Source organism: Hyperoodon ampullatus, assembly GCF_949752795.1.
Source record: "Hyperoodon ampullatus genome assembly, chromosome: 20".
NCBI lineage: Eukaryota > Metazoa > Chordata > Mammalia > Artiodactyla > Ziphiidae > Hyperoodon > Hyperoodon ampullatus.
Genome location: NC_136933.1, coordinates 2546204 through 2565884, shown reverse-complemented (window position 1 = coordinate 2565884; position 19681 = coordinate 2546204). Strand labels below are relative to the sequence as shown.

The following is a 19681-nucleotide window of genomic DNA, read 5'->3' as shown; positions in this document are numbered from 1 at the left end:
CATACATGAGGATGGCAGTTTCCTGACTGACCACAGAAATCCTCCTTGCCTGTTACGTGCAACCTGAGTTTTAGGCCATCTTAAGCTGACTTTGCAGTTGACATTTGTGCTTCCTGGGTATCTCAGTGATATGGGGGTACAGCAGTGAACAAAACAGATACAAATCATTTACTTCGTGGAGGTTTCCTTTGGGTCAGTGGGGCTTATAGTTTGATTACATTCTGAATAATATTAATTAGCCAGTTGTCAATATAAGAATCTACCTAAGATAATATTGGGAATAACGAGAGTAGTCAACAGTAACTGAATTATATTACTAAATGGCATGTTGTATGTTCATTATAAATGATGTTTACATGGTTTATAGAATAAAAAATAACATAAGTATTATTGTAAATAAGTTAATATGTGCAACAAGGGAAAAATGTTTAAATTCCCAAACTGTGGTAGCATAAAAGACAGGAATGAAGTCCAGCCCAGCGTGAAGTAGAAGCTTTGTTTCCTTCTGCTCTTCTCAGACTCACATTCGGGCCACCAACTAAATTCCTTTCCTTCTACTTTTTTAAAAATTTGATCTGAGGGATGTTTCTTGCCCTTCTTATCTTCTAATTGTGCGTTGGCCAGGTGGCTTAAACTCTCTCTATGCTCTTATCTGTAAAAAAGGAGTTAATATTCTCCATACCCCGAGAACCCTCTTACACTGTTTGGTGGGAATGTAAATTGGTGCAGCCACTGTGGAAAATAGTATGGAGGTTCCTCAGAAAACTAAAAGCAGAGCTACCGTAGATCCAGCAATCCCACTTCTGGGCATATACCCAGACAAAACTATAATTTGTAAAGATACATGCACTCCTATGTTCATAGTAGCACTATTTACAATAGCTAAGACATGGAAACAACCTAAATGTCCATCGACAGATGAGTGGATAAAGAAGATGTGGTACATATGGAATGGAATATTACTCAGCCATAAGAAAGAATGAAATAATGCCATTTGCAGCAGCATGGATGGACCTAGAGATGATCATATTAAGCGAAGTAAGTCAGAAAGAGAAAGACAAATACCATATATTACTTATATGCAAAATCTAAAAAACGACACAAATGATGAACGTATCTACGAAACAAAAACAGACAGGTGTAGAGAACAGACTTGTGGTTGCCAAGGGGGAGGGGAGTGGGGGAAGGAAGGACTGGGAGTTTGGGATTAGCAGATGCAAACTGCTAATAGGATGGATAAACAGCAAGGTCCTACTGTATAGCACAGGGAACTATATTCAGTGGCCTGTGTTAAACCATAAAGGAAAAGAATGTGAAAAAAATACATATACATATAACTGAGTCACTTTGCTGTACAGCAGAAATTAAACACAGCATTGTAAATCAACTCTACTTCAGTAAAATTTAAAAAAATTAAAAAAAAAATCCTCCATACCCCCAAATTACCAGAAAAGGAGGAGTGGCTTTATATTCAAGTTCTTACCATTTCTGAATTAGGGATGCTTTGATTGTTTTTGAATAACAAAGAACTTTTGGAGAATACGTATTAGCTTGGAATAACTACAGATAATTCTAGTTGGGATGCTTACAGAGATCACTAAAACAGGTTTAAGAAAAGAGGAGAAAACAAATTTAACACACATTTAGTCATTATACCTGAAGAAATGATCCTGGAGTTGTAGGTGTTGGATGTCACTGTAAACTGGCTTTTAAAGGTGACTTTTAAAGGTCAGACAGTGAGTGTAGCACTGGATGGATTCTGTGCATTAGGATAGAATTTCCAGCTACAGCATCACACAGATTTAAAAATTGCTGTATCTCAACTTAAAGCAGAACCCAAGATGTAATATAACTGAAAATGAGACTGTAGTGGTAGCAAAGATTCTAACAACAATTGCATGTGAAAAGCTTGACTCAGATAATTCCCAGAAATGTAAGTCAATAAGAGCAAGTATTTTTATTGTTTTATGTAGTATGTGATTTTATCTATGTACACAATTAACATAAAATATTATGAGAGGCTATTTGATTATTTAATCTACATCCTTAAAGTGTAGCCAATGACTTTTTGTCCATTGGGTTGCCTTATATTTAGGTATACCTGGTCTTTACTTCTTAGGAGATTTTAAGGGTTAAATGAACCAGTTAATTGGGTGTCTGCTGTGTAGTAAGCAAGCACTGGGTAAATAGGGACTGACAGCAAGACCTGCTGCAGGTCTGTTTCCTGCTCTTTCCTTGTCAGCACAGCTGGTGGGGGAGCAGGAACACAGCGGGGAGTGACTTGGAGGGTGACGGGGAGGCCTGGTAGGTAAATAGCATCTTGCCCAGTCTCTCCTCCTCCAGGTCTCCACCGCCCCCTCCCACACAGTTTGCAGCGCAGAGGAGGTGCAGTGATGTGCACTCTGAGAGGGCTCACCCTCTCCTCAGCAATGCAGACTCTCAGGTCCACCGACTGTGGTCGTCCTGCCAAGCAGTCCTGGGAGAGTTGGAGAGTTTGTAGGTGATTTTTAATTATATCTTTACTGAACAGGAGGTTTCAGACATACACACTTTTTATAAGGTGTGTTTCCCTACAAGCTTACTGGGAGGGCTGTGTATGTATTTCTTATAAGTTACAAGTGAATTTTTTAAAACGATGTTCAGAGTATAAAGCTCTGGCATAACTGTCATTATTTCTAGTCTTGGTGTGCACACCTGTCCTCCCTGCTCACTTGGATTTATTTTCATGTTATGTCTTCCTGGATTCTGTTTTCTATGTTAATCTTAAACATTCAGATGTACCTTATAATAGAGACAGTAGACTAATATGTAAAAACTAAATTTTTATAATCCTGAAATTGGCACTGAGTATGCTTTTTAACATCTAAGAACCAGAATTAAAAAATAAATAACTTGAGATAGGAAAACTGGCTTCTTATTTGTTGAAATTTGCTCAATAAAACAAAGTTATTTCAAATAAGGAACTGTTGTTACCAGTTCTTCTGATAATCTTGTCTCCTCATGGATTTAGTAAAGGCAAATAATAAAATATCATAGGTTGTGATAAAATTGGCATTATACAGTGTTTATTTGTAAAATATTTTTAATTCTAAAATCTTATACTAAATTGGATAACAGTAGTTTGCTTGCCTGTTTGTATTACTTTGTTGGAAATTTTTGAGAAGTAACACATTATATCAAATAGCAATTTATTACCTACAGCTTGTCAGTGCTAGTGACAGTAAAGTCTAGAAATACATTACTGATTTGAAATTTTGTTATTCAAGAATAATTAATTATTCATTTCTCTTAAAACTTTCTTACAAGATTTGTTTTTAGGATTTGTTTTAATCAGGTATGGTAAGTCACACAGACACGGGAATAATTGTCATGAAGAAAGAAGTTTGTGCTCACAGATCTCTAGAAACACCTGCAGGGCCACATGGGGATGGAAGGGGGTGGGGAAGAGCACAGCCCAGCCTTTAATGGGGTTTTTGCTGGAAGGAATGGGTAAGGCAGGGTAGATACCTGCGTAAGCTTAGGATTGGATAGTTTGAATAATTTCAAGGGTTAAAGTTTAGGGGTAGTTCCTAGTTGTCCCATGCCAGGCCCTTGGGTGATTTAGAGCTGGGGAATATTGGCTTAGGTGGGAGAGGTTGAGGAAGGAGATGCGTGGGGTGTGGCTCTGGATTGGTTGATTGGTGCATCAGAAGTGTACTCCCAGGGGAGTTCTTTGCTCTCTTCAGGAAATAGCTAGCCTGGGAGGGGCTGCCTCTCCAAGATCAAGGCCCCAAATGCCAGAGCATCAACACAGAAAATAAGAAGACACAGTCAATACAAACTTTATGTTAACACTCAAAATACTTCATAATTTAAATTTCATACTTTCTTCATTAAAAGCATTGGTTGCAGTTGGCTGTTGTATACTTTTGTTTATAAGATCTTAAATTTTAATGAAAAAGTACATTTTATAAATCTAGCTTTTTTGATTGGTGCAACCTGTTAGTGATATTTCTAGGAAAACAAATTATCTTTTACAGAAGAGATATAAACAGAATATTGGTTGGTAAATTTTTTAATGGTTCTCTCATCTGAATATTATTGATATTATCTGTCTTTCAAGGATAATGGCAGCTTTATTAGATTACATTTCAGAAACAAAACAAAACCAGACAGTCAAAGACTTCAGGATGTCACTGCCAACCCAGTCGTAGACTCAGGTGCTGTTTCCGTATGTATATTTTTTAGAGATAGTGTACATGAGAGACTAGAGAATATGTAACAAATTTATTTTCAAGCTTTACTTTTTAAAATGGTGAGTTTTAGGATGTCAGTCAAAGATACTGTTAATTAAAGCCTAATGTGAAATGCTAGACATTTGGAAATGAGACGGTTGTGTGGTTGAGACAGTTTCATTTCCTCACAGTCACTGGTAGACACATTTAAGGGGATCATCTTAGTTATGTAGCCTTTTTATAATCGCAGTAGCTTTATGCAGCACCCTCATTCATGTATTTGAGTTTCTTCCCCTTGTAAGGAGCTTTCTTGGAAAGCTCACCCAGCAACTTCAGCTTATGTCTCACAGGGAGTTGGTGATTCATGGGTTGGTTAATGTTTGTATGACACCAGCAAAGGTTGTCCTTTCTGCTTTTCCTACCAACTCTGGAAAAATCGCAGCTCTTCTTGGAGAAGTTTTTGAAAAGGGAGGAAGCTGGCAGTTGTAGTTTAAAAATGCAGTAATAATGCTAAAAGTAATGATGATTATAGTAACAATAATAATAACCTTGAGCTTTTATTGTATACTAGTTGCTAGTTTGAGTGCTTTATATATTTATATGAATAGTTAATTTAATTCTCAGAACAACCTCATTGTTTTCCTCATTTTTTTTGGATGAGAAAATTGAGCCCCTCAGAGATTAAATCTTGCTTGAGGGACATAATTGGAAAGTGATGGAACCCAGACTGCAAGTCTAGATGGTGTGCTTTAACTGTGCTTTTATAACATAAAAATCTGTAGCTCAGAAGTAAGGAAACTAAAGCCGAAAGATTTAAAGCCATTGGCCCAAGGTCACTGGAGCAGTCAGCACTGAAATTCCTCTCCTGGGTGTCATTTTCACTATCTTCGTATGCTTTCTCTAGGTGTACTCTGCCTTTATCCTCTTATATTTGGGCGAATCTTCTTTCTATTTTTGACTTGCTGTGGTTCCAAATTCTGAAAATTATATTCTTCCTTTGGAATTGTTTTACTTGACAAGGAAGCCCCCAGGAGTCAGTGTAACTTTATGGACTGAGAGGGTGGACTTTGCAGCCTTAGTGCCTGTATTTGAATCCTACCTGTGCCAGTTTTAGCCATGTGAACTCATACAAGTCAGATGCTTCTTGTGCTTCAGTAGTTTTATCTGTAAAATGGGTTAATTATGGTAGCTATCCCACAGGGCTGCTGGTAGGAATAGATAAGTTAATACAATAAAGCTGCCTAGTGTGGTGCCTGGCACATAGTAAGCATTTTATAAATATTTTCTATTCTGGCTGTATTATTTATGAGAAATGTATACTCCAAATTAAACTCAGCACATTATCTCACACCTATTAGGTACTCAGTAAATGCATATGGAATGAATAAAAATAATCATCAATTGCTTTGTATTGGCCTTTGCTTTTTATACTGGTTGGAAGATTAAGGTTATAGAAGATGAGATATTTTCAATGTTTGTATTAACCTCCATTACTAAGACTAAGGACCAGTATTACATTATGCTCTTCATCTCGTGCTATTTTTCACTTCACATTTGTCATCTACAAAACTATTAGTTTTTACATTTAGTATTTTTATTGAGATTGTGTAGAAAGGTATTGCATACATCTGAGGTACCATTAGTGATGTAAAAGTTTATGTCATCATATTTAAAACTAAATGTTAATGTCTTCGAATTTTTTCATGTCACATTTTCCAAGTAATATCAATTACCCATTAAATAAGAGTTTAATTGCAGGAATGGTAATGCAGTCGTCAGTAAAATGACTTTAGTTGGCAGCGTCATTTAGCCGTGAGATGAGGACCGGGAAAGCAGGATTGAGATCCTCCCAAAGCAGTTGTTCAACATTACATTTGCATTTGCTTTTTCTGTTTAAATAACACAAGAATTAAATCCTTTAAAAGGGAGCCCATCCATCTCCTTTCACATGTGTCCTTCTTGCATCAGAGAAAATGCTGCATAATTCTGAGATGACAGCCCCACCTCTGATGTCACCCGGGGTGGTACAGTCCTCTCCGAGGCTTTGCTGGGGTTCCTGCTGCTGCACTGGGAAAATGGTTACATTAAAGCTCACTCCCGTCATCTCCATTATCTCCTTGGAAGTAGTTTTCACAAATATAGAAAGGCCCTACGGTGGTTGTTTTCGGTAAGCTACCAAGGTGGAGAGCGCAGAGGCAGACGGGAGCGTGAGGGCAGGCTGCTGTGCCTTTGTGACACAGGGAGAGGCGGCAGCTCGCTCAGCCGGGCTCCTGGAGCTCAGAGCGCTTCCGTGGACATCACCCTGTGCATTGCAGGGCCACAGGGGCTGCCAGGAAATCTGAAACTCATTTGCTTCCAGTTACTAGAACGGCAGATTTTGAATTAGCCAGCTTCTTTTCTAGCTAACTTTTCTGAAGCGTTAAGCTGATGAACTGGGCATTTTCTATGATCAATGGGTAACTGCTGGAGCTACAGTAATCTCTGTGAGTAACCTCTATTTGTAGGTCTATGCAGGCAAATATATTTTTATATATCTATCTTTTGTAAAATGCTGCTGTAAAATGATCCGTCTGTATTATTGACTGCTTTTGCTTACTAGTCTTGTCTTTTGACCATCCCAGTAGAAGACTGTTGGGGCTGGATGAGGTTTTGCTGAATCCTGACTAGAGAAGCACATACTGCATTTATCCGGGGTGTCCACACCAGCCGTTCTTTAATTCCCCAGCCACCAGAAAGACACCACCTGCCCTCCGAGTGCTGTTGCCCAGAACCTCCCCTGGCTTTAACGTGGAATGTTTATTTTAGCATCTGACATTGGATTCTTCAAAATTTTTATTTTTAAATAGAAAACAGAATATTATTCTTACCTGTAATTTTATTTCCTTTCATTGTTTTTTGTTGTTGTTCAAACGGCTTTCCTGGGAACACAGAATTCTATCATCCTGTTTCTCCCTGTTTCTGATGTATTATATAGAAAGAAAGAGGAAACCAGCTACCCCTGTTGTTTTAGAAAGCCATCATATTGTGGCACTGGATGGGAATGGGGAGGAGTTTCTCTTAAAGAGCTCAGACTGCTTTCCCCCTGCTCTGCCGGAGTCTCTGGAGGAGAGCGTGGCTAGCCCCAGGCAGCACCACAGCCGCTCTGTGAGCACTGTCCTTGAGGCTGAGGTGGTCTCTGCTGGAGGTTTATTTTTCCTCAGTTTACACATGGGGGTGTGTTTTTCTTACCTGTTGAAAGTGTCGCTTTTAGAGTAGTTCCAGATTTATTTCTCTCTCACCAGGGAACTTGACTTCGGTGAAATTTGCATTTTCAGAGATGCTTGAAATTATTGCTCGTGTCAATTTGCAGCCTGAATCCTTAGCAAAACTGTGGGTCTCTTATTGAGCATGAAAACTACTGAATGCGAATATGGATCAGCTGAGGCTTGTGACAGGCTGGAGGCTGAGTGGAGCTGGTTTCCACTGTACTTGACATCTGTCTTGGCACAGTGGTTTAGGGAAGTCCACAGCTGTAGTGGATCATCACTGCTAAGCACTCCAGGCTCTTGGCATTTGTGATTTTTTAAAAAAAGAATGATATAGTATTTTGAATTTCAACTTGAGTATTAAATTTCTTTAATATTTCAATTTAAAAATATTAAAATATTTAATAAAATATCTTAAATAAGAATTTATATTAATACCACCACATCCGTGTTAACTTTAGCAGAAGAGAGCCTGCTATAAACAAGACTGTGGAGTTCTTTAAAAGCTTAAACTTTTGCTTTTAAAAATAAAGTGAAAACAAAAAAATCAGTGAAGATCAGAGAAATTTAAAAATTGGGTTTTCAGAGAGTAAAGTGGCGGTGACCAGGGGCTGTCGGGGGGGAAATAGGGGGAGATGCTGGTCAAGGGTACAAACTTACAGTTACAAGATGAATAAGCTCTGGGGCTCCGATGTGAAGCATCGTGATTATAGTTAATAATATTGTATGATGTACTTTGAAGCTGCGAAGAGAGTGGATCTTAAACGTTTTCACCACAAAAAAGAAGTAATTGTGTGATGTGGCGGAGGTGTTAGCTAAAGCTATAGTGGTGATCATTTTTCAATCTGTAAGTTTATCCAATCAACACGTTGTATACCCTGAACCTACACAGTGTTATATATCGATTACATCTCAAACTAAAGCTGGAAAAAATTAAAACATAGAATTGGGTTTTTAAAAGTGTGGATTCCTAACAGGAAGAAGTAGGAAAAGGATAGAATGGATGAAATCAGAGGAGCGATGATGATCAGAAGCGCTGAGACCGGAAGGAGAAGCATAAAGTGTGGATATAAGAAGAAGCAAATGAGAGTGGATGATAGGTCAAAGTGGAGAATCCTACTGATTGAGAAAAGGAAACCAGCTTTTAAAAACAATGATTTTAAAGATAGCTCTAAATTCAGCTCTTGCAGCTTAGAATTTCTACTCCGTGACGAGTGCCAGGTCTCTGCACGCCGGCAGAGACCTGGGTTAAGGTCGCTGGGCTGCTCCTTGGCGCACTTGTCTTACCTTCTGTGTGTTGTGTGCTGCTGCTCCCAGCCCACAGAGCTCCTCTGCAGTTGACTGGAATGGAAAGCTAGTCTCATTTCCCCAGGGACTAGAATTGAAGGAGAAAAATTGGGTTCTGAATCATTAGTATGTGAAATTTAGTTTGTGATGAGCACAGCTGTAACTATCAATCACTTGGGGAAAGAGTGTCCAATTAATAGAACTGTCTCTACTCGCGTGCACATGCTAATAGCTTGTGTAGTGGTTGGCAGACCTTTTCCTGGGTTTTGTAGCATATAAATACCTTAAATATCTGTGCTTTTAGAGAGTTATTAGTGACCAGGTAGTAGCCAGCATCCTCAACTATATACTGTAGCCGTCTCCAAAGTGGGACTTTTATTAGAGTGAAGAGTGTGTACCAAAATATAATGTACTTAGATTACTCATTTAGCAAATTATCATTACTCATACTCATTTTGTATTACCTTTATCATACTAAATATATTTTCTATTGCTTAGTAAAAATGGATTATTCTCCTGTTTGTTTCTTTTTTTAAATAAAACTTTTTCTACTGAACTGCAAATCGAAACCATGCATGCATCACTGTGATACTGGAGGGGTTTATTGATTGTTAGACTTAGAAACATTGATCATTGTTATTCACAGTTAAGGGTTATGATTACTTATAGATAAAATGCATTTGAGATTTTTTACTCTGCAAGGCTTACTTTTTATGTTGCTTTGTAAATTGGACCTTTGTCTTCAATGTTTTTTATTTTTATTTATTTATTTATTTATTTATATTAGTTTCTGCTTTATAACAAAGTGAATCAGTCATACATATACATCTGTTACCACATCCCTTCCCTCTTGCATCTCCCTCCCTCCCACCCTCCCCATCCCACCCCTCCAGGCAGTCACAAAGCACTGAGCTGATCTCCCTGTGCTATGCGGCTGCTTCCCACTATCTATCTACCTTACGTTTGGTAGTGTATATATGTCCATGCCTCTCTTTTGCTTTGTCACAGCTTACCCTTCCCCCTCCCCGTATCCTCAAGTCCATTCTCAAGTAGGTCTGTGTCTTTATTCCTGTCTTACCCCTAGGTTCTTCGTGACATTTTTTTTTCTTAAATTCCATATATATGTGTTAGCATATGGTATTTGTCTTTCTCTTTCTGAGTTACTTCACTCTGTATGACAGACTCTAGGTCTATCCACCTCATTACAAATAGCTCAGTTTCGTTTCTTTTTATGGCTGAGTAATATTCCATTGTATATATGTGCCACATCTTCTTTATCCATTCATCCGATGATGGACACTTAGGTTGTTTCCATCTCCGGGCTATTGTGAATAGAGCTGCAATGAACATTTTGGTACATGTCTCTTTTTGAATTATGGTTTTCTCAGGGTATATGCCTAGTAGTGGGATTGCTGGGTCATATGGTAGTTCTATTTTTAGTTTTTTGAGGAACCTCCACACTGTTCTCCATAGTGGCTGTACCAATTCACATTCCCACCAGCAGTGCAAGAGTGTTCCCTTTGCTCCACTCCCTCTCCAGCATTTATTGTTTCTAGATTTCTTGATGATGGCCATTCTGACTGGTGTGAGATGATATCTCATTGTAGTTTTGATTTGCATTTCTCTAATGATTAATGATGTTGAGCATTCTTTCATGTGTTTGTTGACAGTCTGTATATCTTCTTTGGAGAAATGCCTATTTAAGTCTTCTGCCCATTTTTGGATTGGGTTGTTTGTTTTTTTGCTATTGAGCTGCATGAGCTGCTTATAAATTTTGGAGATTAATCCTTTGTCAGTTGCTTCATTTGCAAATATTTTCTCCCATTCTGAGGGTTGTCTTTTGGTCTTGTTTATGGTTTCCTTTGCTGTGCAAAAGCTTTGAAGTTTCATTAGGTCCCATTTGTTTATCTTTGTTTTTATTTCCATTTCTCTAGGAGGTGGGTCCAAAAGGATCTTGCTGTGATTTATGTCATAGAGTGTTCTGCCTATGTTTTCCTCTAAGAGTTTGATAGATTCTGGCCTTACATTTAGGTCTTTAATCCATTTTGAGCTTATTTTTGTGTATGGTGTTAGGGAATGATCTAATCTCATACTTTTACATGTCCCTGTCCAGTTTTCCCAGCACCATTTATTGAAGCGGCTGTCCTTTCTCCACTGTACATTCCTGCCTCCTTTATCAAAGATAAGTTGACCATATGTGCGTGGGTTTATCTCTGGGCTTTCTATCCTGTTCCATTGATCTATCTTTCTGTTTTTGTGCCAGTACCACACTGTCTTGATTACTGTAGCTTTGTAGTATAATCTGAAGTCAGGGAGCCTGATTCCTCCAGCTCCATTTTTCGTTCTCAAGATTGCTTTGGCTATTTGGGGTCTTTTGTGTTTCCAAACAAATTTTGAAATTTTTTGTTCTAGTTCTGTGAAAAATGCCAGTGGTAGTTTGATAGGGATTGCATTGAATCTGTAGATTGCTTTGGGTAGTAGAGTCATTTTCACAATATTGATTCTTCCAATCCAGGAGCATGGTATATCTCTCCATCTATTTGTATCATCTTTAATTTCTTTCATCAGTGTCTTATAATTTTCTGCATACAGGTCTTTTGTCTCCTTAGGTAGGTTTATTCCTAGATATTTTATTCTTTTTGTTGCAATGGTAAATGGGAGTGTTTTCTTGATTTCACTTTCAGATTTTTCATCGTTAGTGTACAGGAATGCCAGAGATTTCTGTGCATTAATTTTGTATCCTGCTACTTTACCAAATTCATTGATTAGCTCTAGTAGTTTTCTGGTAGCATCTTTAGGATTCTCTATGTATAGTATCATGTCATCTGCAAACAGTGACAGCTTTACTTCATCTTTTCCAATTTGGATTCCTTTTATTTCCTTTCCTTCTCTGATTGCTGTGGCTAAAACTTCCAAAACTAAGTTGAATAAGAGTGGTGAGAGTGGGCAGCCTTGTCTTGTTCCTGATCTTAGTGGAAATGGTTTCAGTTTTTCACCATTGAGGACGATGTTGGCTGTGGGTTTGTCATATATGGCCTTTATTATGTTGAGGAAAGTTCCCTCTATGCCTACTTTCTGCAGGGTTTTTATCATAAATGGGTGTTGAATTTTGTCGAAAGCTTTCTCTGCATCTATTGAGATGATCATATCGTTTTTCTCCTTCATTTTGTTAATGTGGTTTATCACATTGATTGATTTGCGTATATTGAAGAATCCTTGCATTCCTGGAATAAACCCCACTTGATCATGGTGTATGATCCTTTTAATGTGCTGTTGGATTTTGTTTGCTAGTATTTTGTTGAGGATTTTTGCATCTATGTTCATCAGTGATACTGGCCTGTAGTTTTCTTTCTTTGTGACATCCTTGTCTGGTTATGGTATCAAGGTGATGGTGGCCTCGTAGAATGAGTTTGGGAGTGTTCCTCCCTCTGCTATATTTTGGAAGAGTTTGAGAAGGATAGGTGTTAGCTGTTCTCTAAATGCTTGATAGAATTCGCCTGTGAAGCCATCTGGTCCTGGGCTTTAGTTTGTTGGAAGATTTTTTATCACAGTTTCAATTTCAGTGCTTGTGATGGGTCTGTTCATATTTTCTATTTCTTCCTGATTCAGTCTTGGCAGGTTGTGCATTTCTAAGAATTTGTCCATTTCTTCCAGGTTGTCCATTTTATTGGCATAGAGTTGCTTGTAATAATCTCTCACGATCCTTTGTATTTCTGCAGTGTCAGTTGTTACTTCTCCTTTTTCATTTCTAATTCTATTGATTTGAGTCTTCTCCCTTCTTTTCTTGGTGAGCCTGGCTAATGGTTTGTCAATTTTGTTTATCTTCTCAAAGAACCAGCTTTTAGTTTTATTGATCTTTGCTATCATTTCCTTCATTTCTTTTTCATTTATTTCTGATCTGATCTTTATGATTTCTTTCCTTCTGCTAACTTTGGGGGTTTTTTGTTCTTCTTTCTCTATTTGCTTTAGGTGCAGGGTCAGGTTGTTTACTCGAGATGTTTCCTGTTTCTTAAGGTGGGATTGTATTGCTATAAAGTTCCCCCTTAGAAAGCTTTCTCTGCATCCCATAGGTTTTGCTTTTGCTGCATGCCATAGGTTTTGGGTCGTCGTGTCTCCATTGTCATTTGTTTCTAGGTATTTTTAAATTTCCTCTTTGATTTCTTCAGTGATCACTTCGTTATTGAGTAGTGTATTGTTTAGCCTCCATGTGTTTGTAGTTTTTACAGATCTTTTCCTGTCATTGATGTCTAGTCTCATAGCATTGTGGTCGGAAAAGATACTTGATACAATTTCAATTTTCTTAAATTTACCAAGGCTTGATTTGTGACCCAAGATATGATCTATCCTGGAGAATGTTCCATGAGCACTTGAGAAAAATGTGTATTCTGTTATTTTTGGATGGAATGTCCTATAAATATCAATTAAGTCCATCTTGTTTAATGTATCATTTATAGCTTGTGTTTCCGTATTTATTTTCATTTTGGATGATCTGTCCATTGGTGAAAGTAGGGTGTTAAAGTCCCTTACTATGAGTGTGTTACTGTCGATTTCCCCTTTTATGGCTGTTAGTATTTGCCTTATGTATTGAGGTGCTCCTATGTTGGGTGCATAAATATTTACAATTGTTATATCTTCTTCTTGGATCGATCCCTTGATCATTATGTAGTGTCCTTCTTTGTCTCTTCTAATAGTCTTTATTTTAAAGTCTATTTTGTCTGATATAAGAATTGCTACTCCAGCTTTCTTTTGGTTTCCATTTGCATGGAATATCTTTTTCCATCCCCTTACTTTCAATCTGTATGTGTCTCTAGGTCTGAAGTGGGTCTCTTGTAGACAGCATATATGTGGGTCTTGTTCTTGTATCCATTCAGCCAATCTGTGTCTTTTGGTGGGAGCATTTAGTCCATTTACATTTAAGGTAATTATTGATATGTATGTTTGTATTCCCATTTCCTTAATTGTTTTGGGATCGTTATTGTAGGTATTTTCCTTCTGTTGTGTTTCTTGCCTAGAGAAGTTCCTTTAGTATTTGTTGTAAAGCTGGTTTGGTGGTGCTGAACTCTCTCAGCATTTGCTTGTCTGTATAGGTTTTAATTTCTCCATCAAATCTGAATGAGATCCTTGCTGGGTAGAGTAGTCTTGGTTGCAGGTTTTTCTCCTTCATCACTTTAATTATGTCCTGCCACTCCCTTCTGGCTTGTAGAGTTTCTGCTGAGAGATCAGCTGTTAACCTGGGGATTCCCTTGTGTGTTATTTGTTGTTTTTCCCTTGCTGCTTTTAATATGATTTCTTTGTGTTTAATTTTTGACAGTTTGATTAATATATGTCTTTGCGTATTTCTCCTTGGATTTATTCTGTATGGGACTCTCTGTGCCTCCTGGACTTGATTAACTATTTCCTTTCCTATATTAGGGAAGTTTTCAACTATAATCTCTTCAAATATTTTCTCAGTCCCTTTCTTTTTCTCTTCTTCTTCTGGAACCCCTATAATTCAAATGTTGGTGCATTTAATGTTGTCCCAGAGGTCTCTGAGACTGTCCTCTGTTCTTTTCATTCTTTTTTCTTTATTTTGCTCTGCATCAGTTATTTCCACTATTTTATCTTCCACCTCACTTATCCATTCTTCTGCCTCAGTTATTCTGCTATTGATCCCATCTAGAGTATTTTTCATTTCATTTATTGTGTTTTTAATCGATGCTTGATTCATCTTTAGTTCTTCTAGGTCCTTGTTAACTGTTTCTTGCATTTTGTCTGTTCTATTTCCAAGATTTTGGATCTTGGAAATAGAATCTTGCATCATCTTTACTATCATTATTCTGAATTCTTTTTCAGGTAGACTGCCTATTTCTTCTTCATTTGTTAGGTCTGGTGGGTTTTTATCTTGCTCCTTCTCCTGCTGTGTGTTTTTCTGTCTTCTCATTTTGCTTATCTTACTGTGTTTGGGGTCTCCTTTTTGCAGGCTGCATGTTCGTAGTTCCCGTTGTTTTTGGTGTCTGTCCTCAGTGGCTAAGGTTGGTTCAGTGGGTTGTGTAGGCTTCCTGGTGGAGGGGACTAGTACCTGTGTTCTGGTGCATGAGGCTGGATCTTGTCTTTCTGGTGGACAGGTCCACGTCTGGTGGTATATTTTGGGGTGTCTGTGGACTTTTTATGATTTTAGGCAGCCTCTCTGCTAATGGGTAGCGTTGTGTTCCTGTCTTGCTAGTTGTTTGGCATAGGGTGTCCAGCACTGTAGCTTGCTGGTCGTTGACTGAAGCTGGGTGCTGGTGTTGAGATGGAGATCTCTGGAAGATTTTCGCCGTTTGATATTATGTGGAGCTGGGAGGTCTCTTGTGGACCAGTGTCCTGAAGTTGGCTCTCCCACCTCAGAGGCACAGCACTGACTCCTGGCTCCTCAATTTGGGATGATTCGTTGTCTATTCATGTATTCCACAGATGCAGGGTACATCAAGTTGATTGTGGAGCTTTGATCCGCTGCTTCTGAGGCTGCTGGGAGAGATTTCCCTTTCTCTTCTTTGTTCTCACAGCTCCCGGGTCTCAGCTTTGGATTTGGCCCCACCTCTCCGTGTAGGTCGCCGGAGGGCGTCTGTTCTTCGCTCAGACAGGACAGGGTTAAAGGAGCAGCTGATTTGGGGACTCTGGCTCACTCAGGCCGGGGGGCAGGGAGAGGCACGGAGTGCGGGTGGAGCCTGCAGCGGCAGAGGCCGGCGTGACGTTGCACCAGCCCGAGGCGCGCCGTGCGTTCTCCCAGGGAAGCCGTCCCTGGATCGCGGGACCCCGGCAGTGGCGGGCTGCACAGGCTCCCGGAAGGGCGGCGTGGACAGTGACTTGCGCTCGCACACAGGCTTCTTGGTGGCGGCGGCAGCAGCCCCAGCGTCCCACACACGTCACTGGGCTCCCGCTTTCTTCCGTGACTCGCGCCCGTCTGTGGAGCCCCTTTAAGCAGCGCTCTGAATCCCCTCTCCTCGCGCACCAGGAAACCAAGAGGGAAGAAAAAGTCTCTTGCCTCTTCGGCAGGTCCAAACTTTTTCACGGACTCCCTCCCGGCTAGCTGTGGCGCATTAGTCCCTTCAGGCTGCGTTCACGCCGCCAACCCCAGTCCTCTCCCTGCGCTCCGACTGAAGCCCGAGCCTCAGCTCCCAGCGCCGCCCGTCCCGGCGGGCGAGCAGACAAGCCTCTCGGGCTGGTGAGTGCCGGTCGGCACCGATCCTCTGTGCGGGAATCTCTCCGCTTTGCCCTACCCAGGTACGTGGGGACTTTCTTGCCTTTTGGGAGGTCTGAGGTCTTCTCCCAGCGTTCAGTAGGTGTTCTGTAGGAGTTGTTCCACGTGTAGGTGTATTTCTGGTGTATCTGTCCAATGTTTTTTATTGATTTATGAAATTTCAGACTAAAGGGGACAATCAGGCGCCCTTCTGTCCATGGGATTGAATTCCTTCCTGACAGGTCAGGGGCAGTGTGTCTTTAAGGTTGTTTCTGTAAGTTTTCCAGTGTTGAAATAACTTAAGTATTTATAGTTCTTTTATCACACTAACTGATTATATAAGTTTTAATATGTTTGGTACCTGATATTCATTATGGAACAGAGCACGAAGGACATTGCTGCATTTATGAACAACCGACAAGGGAAGGAGAGAAACCGACTTCTGGTGGCTGGCTTAGCCATGATTTATAAAGGCTTGAAAATGTGCTCCACTGTACTTATAAAAATAGTGCTGTCTTGAGAGTGCCACACGAGAGTGAATTTGCCTGTGCATTTTTATTTTACAAGTGATATATCCAATGACATGAACCTTGAAAGTCTGGGAAAATCTCCCAGTTTATAAAAACAGAAAAACCTTACCTTTCCATCAGCTTCTTTCTTTTAAGCTACAATGTAATTTCTTTAAGGCTATGTACAGATGTTAATGTACAGGCATTTACTAATGCTCAGTTTTACATTTGTAGTTTTTTTTTTTTTTTTTTTTTTTAGGACTTCATGGTCTTTTGCATAAAGGTAGAGTCATTGACCATTCTCCGTGAGAGAAATTCACTGTGAGCTATAAACTAAAGACAGGTCCCATCACAGTCGAGGTGGTTCTCTTCCTCTGCTGAAAGGATCCTGGATCAGCTGGATGGCAGTCCCAGACCAGAATGCACAAGGCTTTCTCTCGATTGGAAGGAGAGGCTGCATGTTTTCTTTACTTGTTGTTTACTTGATTGAACACTTGGACCTTTCAGTTAGGAGGTAGGAACTCTTAAGATTATCTTTCAGAATAAAAATTAACCATTTAAATGTAGTCAGAACAACTTCTAGATATTGTTGTAGTTCTCTGGAGAAGTACTTCCATATTTTAAAGTGTATACAGATTACCTGGGGTTCTTTTTAGAAATACAGATTCTGATTAGGAAGGTCTGAGATGGTACTTGAGTCTGCATTTTGAACAGACTCCTGGGTGATACCTATGCTGCTGTCCCCTGGCCACAGTTTGAGTAGGAAGGTTCTAGGGCAGTGCTTTCAAGTAGACTTCTCTGTGAGCATTGAAAAATGTTCTGTATCTCTGTGGTGCAATATGATAGCCACTAGCAACATATGGTATTGAGCACTGGATTTTCAGTTTTATTTAATTTTAATTAATTTTTAAGTAGTTATATGTGGCTGTGGCTACCATACAGGGCAACATAGCATTTAGAGAGTAAGATAAACAATTGAGAAATTTATGTTTAATGGTAACAGCCCATGTAGGATCATGGTGAATTCTAGAACTATGGCCAAGATTGTCCCCACTTAACTTTACCACTGCTTAAACTTTGTCTGCAAGAGAAAATATATGCCGATAGAGTTGCTGGATTGCAAGCTCCTTGTTAGGAAGGACGACCCCCACCCCCGCCACTGTGTTTCCAGCATTCTATTCAGCCTGTACTTGGGAGTAGGGGACAGAACTTAGGTGGCATTGACGTGTAGTATTTTGCTTGGGTTTTGGGAGGCTTCTTTCTTGTTTCTCTTTTGAGGTTCTATTAAATGGTATCCTGTTGGTTATAGGACATTCTTCATTCATTCATTGATTCAACAAATATATCCATTTTGCTCAGTACTGTTATTCCAGGCTCTGGGGATATAATGGTAACGAAATCAGACAAAGTGATTTTCTTTTGGAATTTATATTCTAGTGGCAACAACACAAAATAAGACTAAACAAACAAAGAATCTTTTCCTAAAAATGACTGGGCCTAGTTCCTAGGGAATGTGTGTATGATTCGTAATTGTGGTTTCATGGACGTGGCCCCCATAGTCTTTTGGGAAGCCTATATCCAGTTGCTCAGAATCCCTCATGATAAACTTCTTTACTTCACATTTCTACTGTGAAGCTGTGACCAAGTCTGCAGAAGACTTGCCAAATAGTTCTTTTTCTTCTTCCTCGTCTTCTTCTTCTTCTTTTTTTTTTTTTTTCTTCAGCCATTTTCTTTTAAGGAGTTTGCTACTCAGAGTAGAAAGAAATCCATTTCATTTACCGGGCCTCAAACGGGATCAGTCTTAGAAGGGCCACGGTTTTTCTGAATCTCATCTTTTGGAGCAGGCTTGTTTCTCCATGATTTTGAGAATTCTTTTTTGAGGTATAATTGACATACAATATTGTATTAGTTTCAGGTGTACAATATAATGATTCATTATTGTATATGTTGTGAAATGATCACCACAGTAAGTCCATCACCATACGTAGTTACAAAAATTTTTTTTCTTGTGATGAGGACTTTTAAGATCTACTCTCTTATCAACTTTCAAATATGCAAGACAATATTATTAACTATGGTCCCCGTGCTGTATATTACATCCCCATGATTATTTTATAGCTGGAAGTGTGTACCTTTTGAACCACTTTACCCGTTTCACCTCCCCCCCCATCCTTCTGACAACTTCCAGTCTCTCCTCTGTATATGTGAGCTTGTTTTTGTTTTTGTTTTTGTTAAGATTCCACATGTAAGTGAGACCATTCAGTATGTGTCTTCCTCTGACTTATTTCATTTAGCATAATGTCCTCAAGGTCCAATCATATTGTTGCAAATGGCAAGATTTCATTCTTTTTTACAGCTGAATAATATCCCATTATATATACTATATATAGTATATATATACCACAGTTTCTTTATCTGTTTATCCATTGATGGGCACTTAGGTTGCTTCCATATCTTGGCTATTGTAAATAATGCTGCAGTGAACATAGGGGAGCAGATATCTTTTCTAATTAGTGTTTTTGTTTTCTTCAGGTAAATACCCATAAGTGGAATTGCTATATCATATGGTAGTTCTATTTTTAATTTTTTGAGGAACCTCCACACGCTGGAGGTTGCAGTAATTTACGTTCCGTCAACAGTGTACTAGGGTTCTCTTTTCTTCACATCCTTACCAACACTTTTTATTTCTTATCTTTTTTTTTTTTTTTGCGGTGCGCCGGCCTCTCACTGTTGTGGCCTCTCCCGTTGCGGAGCACAGGCTCCGGACGCGCAGGCTCAGTGGCCATGGCTCACGGGCCCAGCCGCTCCGCGGCATGTGGGATCTTCCCAGACCGGGGCACGAACCCGTGTCCCCTGCATCGGCAGGCGGACTCTCAACCACTGTGCCACCAGGGAAGCCCTATTTCTTATCATTTTGATAATAGCCATCCTAACAGGTATGAGGTGATATCTTATTGTGGTTTTATTTTTTTGGCTTTTTGAGGTGATCTTTATTCATTTATATCAGGAATAATAAAAAGCAGAGGTTTTGATTAAGCCAGGGCAAATAAGAATCATTTGTGACAGGAAAACATGGGGAGACTGGGACCACAAGGCTATCTGGAGTTGGTTCAAATCATGATTATTGTGTGCATTTCCCTGAGGATTAGTGATGTTGAGCATCTTTGCATGTAGCTGTTGGCCATTGTATGTCTTCTTTGGAAAAATGTCCATTCCGATCTCCTGCTC

The 19681-nt window shown here is 39.4% G+C and overlaps 1 protein-coding gene across 6 annotated transcripts in view; it reads left to right on the top strand.

Annotated features, from left to right (window-relative positions):
- The window catches only part of PSD3 (pleckstrin and Sec7 domain containing 3), a gene marked incomplete at both ends in the record, with an annotated part of 563129 nt that overhangs the window by 159286 nt on the left and 384162 nt on the right, over positions 1-19681 (top strand). For 3 of the 6 annotated variants that reach the window (XM_079726465.1, XM_079726464.1, XM_079726466.1), the window contains one exon: positions 6667-6697. The exons of the other annotated variants lie outside the window; for them this stretch is intronic. In XM_079726465.1, coding sequence (XP_079582591.1) covers positions 6667-6697 — 31 coding nt within the window. Of the gene's footprint in view, positions 1-6666; positions 6698-19681 lie in introns of those variants that run through there. 6 annotated transcript variants of the gene reach the window in all.